Source organism: Megalops cyprinoides, chromosome 10, assembly GCF_013368585.1.
Source record: "Megalops cyprinoides isolate fMegCyp1 chromosome 10, fMegCyp1.pri, whole genome shotgun sequence".
NCBI classification, from domain to species: domain Eukaryota; kingdom Metazoa; phylum Chordata; class Actinopteri; order Elopiformes; family Megalopidae; genus Megalops; species Megalops cyprinoides.
In genome coordinates, this window is record NC_050592.1 from 8,767,435 (window position 1) to 8,777,586 (window position 10,152).

Here is a 10,152-nt window from a genome sequence, read left to right on the forward strand (position 1 = left end):
TAGTAAACGTAAGTAGAACAGAATAGTACAGCAGTATAATCGTCAAATCCACCATAGTATAGTACAGCATAAAGTGGTACAGTATTGTACATTACAATAATATACTTAAGTACTGTAGCATAGTACAAGACAGTACAGTACACTACATACTACACAACAGTTAACTTCAGTATAGTACACTATTATAGTACAGTACAGTGATATAGTATATTATGGTACAGTAAAATACAGTGTCGTGTATTATTGTACAGCAGATGCGTTTCAGAGTAGCATTGATCCCATTACCGTCCCTCTCCTCCTTTCAACCTAAAGAAAAATAAAAGGAAAAAAGAAAATGCAAAAAATGACAAAGACATAAATGGACTAAGGGTCAGAGATAGTGTCCAATAGAAGTTATGTTTAACCAAAACCCTTGAGAGTACACCCAGCATTTAACAATATAAGGTCTATTACAAGGGTTTCATCTCTTACCTTATGTCTCTCTAAAAACATAACTGAAGAAAAATGCAGCTTCCTGCTGATACATATCCACTGTTTTTCAACATCTTCCTTCACTGCAGCCAAACCTCTATTTAACCCTCTACAGAGCAACTCCACACACCCCCATGTTGTAAAGCTTAAAATGCATTTTGGAATACTATTCTACCCGTTCTGTGTTAACAGTAACATTAAATGCTCAACAGGAGTTTCTTTGTGAAAGCTAAGTGTTGGACCTGTCAGTTTCTCTTTAGCCTTTACCTTCTTGTCTGTCTTCCCTCAGTTCTCCTCCTCCCTCCATCAAATCTTCCAGTTTTCTTGCAACCCTCCCCTGTCTGATGTTCAGGTAACTGTCATTCCCCACCCTCTGAAAGCTTCCCTGCTCCGCTGTCCAATTTATTCCTGTCCCAATGCGTCCGTACCAGTTCATTACTATGTTGCTCATCATTCAACACAACTGCTGCACATGGCCTCTTGCATCCATCAAATATTAAATGTGTCACTATTCCTTCCTAAGATCATGTCCTGCCCTCTTCCTTCCTCCTATCTTGGACTTTCCATTTCTCCAAACCTTCATCCCTTCATGTGCCATCTATTCAAATGCACCCTACCAAGCCAAGTCATTCCATCTCTTAATGCTCATTCAACACTATTTATACAATGTTTGTTTTGCCATTCTTTTCCCTGTTGGGCATAATGTTAGCTCACTGTGCATGTCAGAATTTGTACATGTCTTCTCTCCATGATGACCTCTTTCTGTCGAGCCAAACCCCCCCCAAAACCCCCCGCCCCCGCCCCAGAAAACCCCACCACCCCTTCAGTGTCTGAACCTGTAGGAGATGGGCAGCAGAAGGTTGTTCTTCTTCAGCGCCTGAACTTTGCTGAGTGTTTGCTCATCCAAAGCGATGTAGCAACGGCGGGCGTAGTCCAGGAGCTTCTCCTTGGAGGGGTCAAACTCGCCCACCTCCGCCACCTTCTCAGGGGCCACCAGCAGCAGCTCTGCAATGGGTGTGGTGGAGGCCACTGTGTTGCGGTCAACTCCGTGGATCTGGAACGCCTTAGACATGTTCTTCAGCCGCTGGTATGTCACCAGGATCTTTTTGTAGCGGAAAAGCACCCCTGCCGTGTCTTTGACTGGAAGAAAGAGAGGGGGAAAGAGGTGAAATTCCAGTAATTCAGTATTATAAAGGGTGATAAATCTGAATTATCTGAGCCACATGCAAAGAACGAAGACCTAGGGATGTCATCTTTTATACACCAGAAGGACGACAGCCACAAATGAACCTGCTTTATTGCACTGGTGCAGGTGGATCATTGACACAGTGCAGCGATGAAAGGAGTGATGAAAACTGGGTAACCAGAAGCTGTGTGGAACACAATAACACCTGCTTTGCTCATACCTCTCTCCCTCCCTCGAGGAATTCGGAAGACCCTTCTCATCTTCATCCCAGGATGCCCGCCCATGGAACGTCCACCTGACCCCAGATTCCTTAAGGTCATGCTGTCTGACATCACTTCCTCCCCTGACATCATTTCCTCTTCCTCCAGGTAACCATCATCCTCCAAGAACTCTTCCTCTCCCAGTAGAGACAGGGACTCTGACAAGGAGAAAGCACACAATGAAATCCAACCCAACAGAAATTCTCAGTTTCAAACGGTGAAAAGGACACAGGGCTTCATACAAATTTGAATCACTGGTTGTTTACTGCTTTTGTATCTTCCAGCAAAGTACAAGGCCAGAGCAGCTGCAGGAAACAGTGTAAAAAAAGTATGCAATGCAATGCAAGTGTCATCGACTAAGGAAATTAATCATGTAACATAACAGATAAATGTCAAATCGTACTCATCCTTTCCCATACGACTAACGCAACAAAAACTAGGCAACTATTAATTTCTGTTTCCTTTCAGTTTCTCACGGTGCCATTTTATTCTTAAAACACCTTACAATTCTTGGAAGCCTCCCTTTCTGTTTGCCCCCCTCACCAGGTATGTCAGGCATCTGCCTGTTGTTGTTCCCGGCTTGGCCCTGCAGGAGAGACTGTGACTGTGCGGATGAGTACACTGATCCCATCGGATGGCTGCTCTGGCTAGAACACGCATTTTTGGCCTTTGGCTGAGCTGGTGGTGCGCTCCTTCGGCGGACTGATTGACGGAGGGTGGTGGTCTGAGGCTCGGGCTTTTGGTCTGCAGGAAGAAAGTCCATTTACATGATATTTTCATAATGAGCACCAAGTCATGGGAAAGTGAGTTACATTATGATAAGTGGGTTATGGGTTTAAAATGAAGACACACAATGTGAGCAGGAAAGCAAAAATAGCCTAACGCAGCCAGATATAGGACTGCCATTTAACAAAGAGCCAATCTGTTACTGATGAGGAAATTCATTCAAAAGAAATGTTTCCTTGGGAGCATGAAAACTACTTATACCAAACTCTATTCACTCACAGCATGACTCACATGTTTGATTCGCTGAAACTCTCTCATTACTTTGTCAAAATAGGGTGCACCTCTACCAACATGGCAATTTCCCACAAATGTCACTGACAAAACCAGCTGGCACTCTTGCTTGGTGCCAAATGGCATGGCCATTAATGTTCAGAAATAAATGTTTTTGCATTGTGACTCATTTTGCCACAAATGCACGCATTTAAAATGGTTTCAACTGTTCACACTGGGAGCACAGAGACAAGTAGTGTCGACTGGTCAAAGAAACAGATCATGCATAATGCACAGCTGTTACTGGAACCATTTCTGCCATTCAACAGTACAGATTAACAAAAAAGAAAAAGGAAAAAGATCCTCTTACCCCTTTCACTTGCTCTCCTCCTTCCCCAAGTGAAAGTTCTTGAGTTATTGGCTGCAGAAACAAAACGTGGTTACTGACAGTTCTGACAACCATCCCAAGCAAATAACTTACTCCGTGTTCCAACAGGGTCTGCGGTCCTAACGTAGAGGCATCCTCTGTAACACATGGCAACATCCCCCACTCCCATGCTCTGAATGTCAATTCTCTGCTCTGAAAACCCTACCATCTAGGTCCAACTGTACTTCCCCACACCGCGGACAAGAAACCATGGACCATAAGAGATGCAGCCCATAGACATTACAAATACTAAGCCATTCAAACAGTTCCCTTTTCTGTGCCCTACCCACTCCAGTCCCTGTGTCTGCACACACCTCCTCTCTCTTCACCGTTGCACTCCTGGCTTTTAGTGGAGAAGATGAAGCGGTCAAGCTGGCAGCGCAGGAAGTCGCGCTCCTCCTCCAGGTCCTCGATGCGTTTCTGCAGCCAGGAGTTCTTCTCCAGCGAGATCTGAAGCTGTGTGCGCAGGTTTGTGATCAGCAGGTAGGAGCTGCCAGGTGGTGGGGGCCCAGATGACGACTCTGAGATCAGAGGGGCGGGCTGATCAGTACATACGAACACAGACTGGAGCAGACACTTGAGCCAATGCCTTCACAGACACAAAAGAGGCCAGTGTAACATCCATAAAACAAGGAAATCGTCCTTGTTAATATTGATACATAGTACCTCAAGAAGTGAAATTAGTGGGGGGAAAAAAGTCTGCAAGTGCACAACTGCATGTAAGCAATACATAAATAAGTCCCAATTTGAAAGTGCAAAATAAAAATTACACATAGATCAGGAAAGAGCTCAGGATTGTAGTTTAACCAACTGCCCTCTGAATAGATCAGGCGTTTAACCTTTTACCTCTCTACACCAATCAGAGGTGAGGACACGTTAGCTGCACTCACCTGTGCACTGACCCATCACACCCATGTTAATGAAACTGTCCAGCAGCAGAAGCAAAAAGCATGCTTTATGAGAACCTAACGTAGGTGTGATGGATCGAATGGCATTTAGAATTATTATCTCACATGTACTTCTGGCCTCAGATAAGAATGACACTTGGAATATCTTACATGAAAAATGAAAAGGTAATTACTGCAGCAACAATAGATGGTATTCACAGACATCACTTCCCATAATGCAGTGCTGCTCAATCTGTAAAACCTGCACATAATGTTGTTTGGACAGTGTGTAGAGTCTTTTGTCTGACTTAATAATGTGGATGGCTGTACAGACAGAATGCCAACCACACAAAGATTAACTAGCTAGATTATGTCCAGTGATTTACACCAACCAACATCTACAGCCATGTCAGATGAGGGCAACTTGCATGCAACAAACCACTATTTTCGAGCCAGTGAAATACATGCTGTTGCACTCCATGATGACTTAATTTAACAATCAAGCAGATTTGCAACCTCACTAACAGGCTATTCCTGTTTATCATTAAGAGCACATCCACCAAACTGGTTTCAGAAATGGACTCATCATAAAAGAATTCAAATTTTCCTTTGTTAAACACTGTGAATAACAACTGGTACAATTACCCAGGTTATGTTATATCAGTTTAGAAAAAGATTTTCTGACATGGTTCACTCACCTAAAAGGTTATACCAAGAGCGGACAAAGCAAGCATACTGAGAAGTCTTTCGCATCTTAAAACAGCTTCAATTTTTCAAATACACACACACATCTCCACAAACCAAATTTCCTGTTCCCCATTTTGACAGTATTGCAACACTCTGTCATTTACAGACTGTGGTATCTTGTGAAAACATCACAAATTTGGAGCATTTCATAATCGTGTTATGCTGTTATGCCACCTTCGGGTATTACAAACACATGACCCTAAACAGCCGGGGCGGTTTTTATCACCTGGCATTACATTTCAACTCTTAGTGAATATGATACTACATGCATGATACATGATACTACTACATGCATCCTTTGCATGCTCCACAAGTCCATAAATTTGTTAATCTTTGCAAATGACTCACAGGCTGAGGCTATGTGACCCTTATGAACCACTACCATTTAGGGTACACAAGACCCATTTTCCCAGTAAACCGCTACATATCTTTGTAGCATAAAATATCTGTGCTGATGTACTTTCATGCACCATTTTAATTTCTGACTGGATTTATGGATTTTCAATCGTTCAGTTCATCTCACCTTCAAACATCTGCTCATTCTGGTTAAAAAAGCCCGGCTGCTCAAAGTTGTTCTCCTCAAAGGGGATGGAGATTTCATACCCATCCTCGTTCTTCATCGCTATTGAAAGGGACAGAGCGTGAAAAAATTGCATTGGACATCACAGTACAGTCGCTTTGCACGGTAAATGGGATCTAATAACACGCTGCATACATCTTCAACTGCTGTAATTGCTACTGTAAAAATTGCCACAATTACTTTTTTTGCTGGCCGGCTTGATATCGCTTTCAGAATCAAATACTACAACTTCAATAAATACTGGAGGATACAATTGTGTTATTATACGGACATATTTTTCATCTTTTTCCCTTATGCAAATACCCGCATACAAACACGTACACTGCTGGTCGCGTGAACCTGTTTGCTTCCTGGCGCTGGGTTCTGCATCGTTCACGTTTCCGTTTTCCATCGTCGTGCGCTCGCTCTGCTTTCCTGAAATTCAAACAAACGATCCAGTTCAAATGAAATTTTAAAACGTATATATAAACATCGAGCTATACCGCAACCATCCCCTCCCCCTCGCTTTGCCTCCTTACAGCACGCGTTAATTATAGCTCTAACGAACAAGCAATCTCTCACTCCCTAATTAACTTCGATGTGCAGGAATTGTTTCACAAGCAACACGCTACCTACGAAATACAGCGCTGCAGCCTCTTCTAGATAGCTACAAGCCCCTTTGCTAACCCCAAGACAGGAAAAGTGGAGTGCTGGTGAATGTAAATTCATGTTAGCAAGGTAGCTAACCTTCCACACACACAAATCATGTGGTAATCGAAAAACAAACAACAGTTGCTGCCGCTTGCTAGCTTCCATTGTTGTGCGAGCCAAAAATCAATATTTGTACCTCGTAAGCTTAGCCGAAGATTTAAAGTTTCTGAAAGGTAATAAGCTGGCTAATTAGCTAGCACGGACATTAGGAAAAAAAAAACGCGTCCATGCAAACACAACTGCTAGCCAGCTTAGCCTGACGTTAGCTGCAAACCAGCTACTTGTCTGCTCGCGCGTGCACAATTCGCTAACGTTAGCTTTCTCGACTGGCTAGTTACTCCGTTGTAGCTGTGTAACTACAAATATTCTCAACAAGCTACCTTGATAACTGATTATTGTTACCACCTCTAGCAGTGAAACGATCAGCGTCCCATCCAATCCCTACCAGGCTTGGAAATTTAATCACTAATGTGATCCCTACTGTAAGGTTGTGTGTAACTATGTCCCGCTTCCTGCCCCTTCCTCTGTGGTTAGCCTGCTAGCCAGCTAGCTAGGTATTCCTTTCAGTCGTCACCACGCTTGCGAGCCATGTTTTTTGTTTCTTGTATTAAAAAATAAACAAATGAGCACAAACCCTTTCTGACTTGGTCTGACTCTTCTTTCACCTTTCCCACATAAACACCACTCTCTCCTCTTCCTCCTCGCTTCTTCTCGCTTTTGCTAACAATAACAATTAAAACGTTTTTTTTTCCCTCAACGCTGCTTGCGCCCCTCGCTGTGACTCACTTCCGGTCACACACGCTAAGAGTCCACCAGTTACTCCCCGCTAAAAAAACGAAAAGTGCGAGGGACCGTCACTAAAGTCTCGCACCTAAACAATGACCCTCATATTTGATTGACGTCTGTAATTTTCATAATAACATCTTTTCAATAACTTTAATCATAAATTAATCCGAAGCACTATTAATAGGCTTTTCATTTAAGGCTTCCAAAGCAAACAGGATGGATCTAAGCATTAAAATCTGAAACTGCGCCAGGATTACTTCGTTGAATGTATCGGGATAAGACCCATATCAATGCTTTAACTATTTCAGTATAAACAGTAGCAGCTGCACGTCTGTGATAATTATACACAGGGGAAAGTACAGGCGGATCTGCCTTTATCCACTCAACTGTAAATGTTAAATGTACTTCGCCTGAATTATGCATATTTGTAAAACAACATATAGCTCATACCCACACGGGTTAGTTATTATATTTACTGATTTATTTGTTGATGCATTTTTACATTTAAATTCTTGTTAACCACCTGTACTTATATTTCCGCGTCAGCACCAGGCCACTCTGGAGAAAAATAACACACCGTGCGCTCAGGTGAACATCCGGTTTGGGGGGTAGGGTGTAGAGAATGGTGTCAGGTAACGCCGCATGACGAATTGGTTTGAAAATAGGTGGATCCGGAAGGCAGACAGAGCTTTTTCGCGGATATATTTTTTAAGAAAAAAAAAAAAAAAGAAAACAGATAATAATCAAGCTGAAGTAGCAGGTGCAATACATCTGGGAGGGTGAGAGTAATAGTTCATAATACCATGCGTAAAAGTTTGTCAAGTTGGATTAATTTGAACTGGTTATGTGGATGTGTTTGGGTATTATGAGGTGTTTATCGTACCGATGGGAAGTTGTACCTGTAAAGATAAATTAGATATGTGGTCACTAAGCAAACATTTAAATAAGGATGTTTACAGTTACATTCGATGGTCTGAATATCATGGGCAATTTAGTACGATAGCCGTGTATAAAGGAGTGGTTTCGTAATAGGCCTTGTGGAATTGAACTGTACGTGGGACTAATATAGTGTCGTTACAATGGGACAAGCGTTAGCCAACTTCAATAATTACGGAGAGAAAATTCTGAGAATGTCAAATTAATTATAACAAGTCATTACAGGAACGGAGGCAAGCAAGTTATGCAATTGTTCTAATTGTTCCAATCAAAGAAATAAACACCTGGTTGAATGGTAGTGACATTTACTAACAAGTATGTGCACTTCTGAGCTGAGCACGCCAAAGTATTGCAAATGACGGCAAAAACTATTTCTACACGGGTTGACTTCTCTCCGCTGCTTAAAAGTTTTGTTGGTGTTGTTTGTCAGTGTTATTGCCCAATATAGGCATGCAGTCAGCGTATGTGCCGTAACACTGAAATATGCCGGATGAGTCTTCTGAAGTAGACAGGCTATTTACATTTTACTTAAGTGTTTTCGCTATGATCCATTCCTGCATATGTGCTGAATTCCCACCAAGACTGGTAACATTTTCAGTCTTCTAATACGAAAATATGGGTTTGACCTTTTCCACTTACGGCAGTGTAAGTAAGCTGTAAACTGTTGCCTCTCCTCTCTGTTCCAGGTGACCATGGCAGTCCAGTATGACGGCTTGTCGCACTGCAAGCTCGCGCTGGTGTTCGCGGTGCTGATGGACCTACTGGGAGTCACGGCACTACTGGTGGGGGTCTTCGCCCCCCTGGAGATCAAGGGTCGGGATTTTGGGGACCTGCTGGTGTACTCCGGGGCCTTGCTGGTACTCATGTCGCTGGGGGGTTGGGTCATGTGGTACAGCGGCAACATCGAGGGCCTGACCACTCGCAAGGAGCTGGGCCACATAGGGAGCGCGGTGGACCGGCTGGCTCGCAACCTCAGCCGGAGGATACGGACACACCGGAGCCACAGCGGGCCCTAGGGCCCCCGGTTGACCAGCGGAGAGGATTAGCAGGGTAAGTTGGGGAACAGGGTGCAACCCTTTGGTGAAGGAGCTATAGGAAATGAAATGCACACCGGAACCCTTGTGGCATAGTGACACATTGTAAATTCCTGCATTAACTATAGTGCAGACTCTTAGCATTAAGGTTCAATTAAGACCATTGACTAGACAGTATAAAATCAAGTAACTATGTGTTATTTTGGAATTATATTGTATTAATGGTTAATGAGGTGAAAAACACACTGATTTTTTCATTGATTAGAGAAAGATCATTGATAAATATGGTTAAAATTTCCAAAACTGCTGTTCATCTTTGTGATCTTTTTGTGTTATTATACAGTATAAAGGAAAAGGCAATTGTCAATTCAAAATTTATTTGAAGACTACCCAAAATTGTAATAAAAGTGCCTGAGATCAGGCAGTCTGTGAAGATAAGCCTTGCTTGTTTTATCAAAATGTCCTGTATAATATTTATCATTTCAGAGCATACAGTTTCCACATGACACCCCTTTCAGCCCTGAAGAATATATTTTAGGCTTATTGTATTGACATTGTATTCATTCTCTTTTCTTTTAGACTGTTACAAAAAACACGACAGATGGCCGAGTTTGACCACTCCATCTGTACAACCCAGACTTGTACAAAGATAAAACGCCTGTGTTTTGGTTGAAATTTGTAATGTATCAGCAACAGTATTGTCTTATTTTAGGGAATATGTTCGAAGGCACAACTGAACACACCATTGCAAACAGGTCTCATACTTGTTCAAATGTATGAGTGGTTTATGTATTCTATTGTTACAATCAAGGATTTTTCTAACTAACTAGATATATCATAATAAACTGTCCATAAATGACATGTAATGGAACATGACCATGTAATGTAACTTGACCTTTTAAAGAGTGTGAAAGATATATTGAACTTTGTGTTTTGTTTTTATAAATAAACTATGATGTGAAAGTCACAATCTATCCACCGAATATAATGCCTTTTCTATATCTTAAAATTTTAAATGACCATTAAAAATGAACATATAGCCAGTTAAACAGAATTAAAAACATGGTATGATGTCATTTTTAATGAAAATATTGTACTGCATTTACAAAAGGTCTTCTGAGTTTCAGAAATCATTGGGTCTAACAATTAAAG

The 10,152-nt window shown here is 42.0% G+C and overlaps 2 protein-coding genes across 3 annotated transcripts; one reads left to right on the forward strand and one right to left on the reverse strand.

Moving 5' to 3' along the window:
* Positions 1-232: 232 nt before the first annotated feature.
* ccdc106a (coiled-coil domain containing 106a) lies at positions 233-7,034 on the reverse strand. Of its 2 annotated transcripts, none has more exons than XM_036538233.1 (9): positions 6,879-7,034; positions 5,876-5,968; positions 5,498-5,596; positions 3,655-3,861; positions 3,284-3,334; positions 2,461-2,661; positions 1,878-2,075; positions 1,308-1,611; positions 233-306 (listed from the first exon to the last, which is right to left on the reverse strand). In XM_036538233.1, the coding sequence occupies exons 2-9, from the start codon at positions 5,943-5,945 to the stop codon at positions 282-284; spliced, it is 1,155 nt and encodes a 384-aa protein (XP_036394126.1). In that variant the 5' UTR covers positions 5,946-5,968; positions 6,879-7,034; the 3' UTR covers positions 233-281. The 2 variants fall into 2 exon arrangements, with proteins under 2 accessions (XP_036394126.1, XP_036394127.1); XM_036538234.1 differs by lacking the exon at positions 6,879-7,034 and adding an exon at positions 6,650-6,756.
* A 667-nt stretch (positions 7,035-7,701) lies between these two features.
* tmem238a (transmembrane protein 238a) lies at positions 7,702-9,899 on the forward strand. The gene is made up of 3 exons (XM_036538318.1): positions 7,702-7,809; positions 8,653-9,016; positions 9,580-9,899. Exon 2 carries the CDS (start codon positions 8,659-8,661, stop codon positions 8,980-8,982), a length of 324 nt encoding a protein of 107 aa, XP_036394211.1. The 5' UTR covers positions 7,702-7,809; positions 8,653-8,658; the 3' UTR covers positions 8,983-9,016; positions 9,580-9,899.
* The last annotated feature ends 253 nt before the right edge of the window (positions 9,900-10,152 follow it).

Coding starts and splice junctions, on each gene's coding strand:
- ccdc106a (XM_036538233.1), bottom strand. CDS start 5,945: ATGGAAAACGGAAACGTGAACGATGCAGAACCCAGCGCCAGGAAGCAA. Junction 2,662..3,283: donor GAGGAGAGCAAGTGAAAGGG/GTAAGAGGATCT, acceptor TTCTTCCTGCAG/ACCAAAAGCCCGAGCCTCAG. Junction 2,076..2,460: donor GCAGATGCCTGACATACCTG/GTGAGGGGGGCA, acceptor TCTCCTTGTCAG/AGTCCCTGTCTCTACTGGGA.
- tmem238a (XM_036538318.1), top strand. CDS start 8,659: ATGGCAGTCCAGTATGACGGCTTGTCGCACTGCAAGCTCGCGCTGGTG.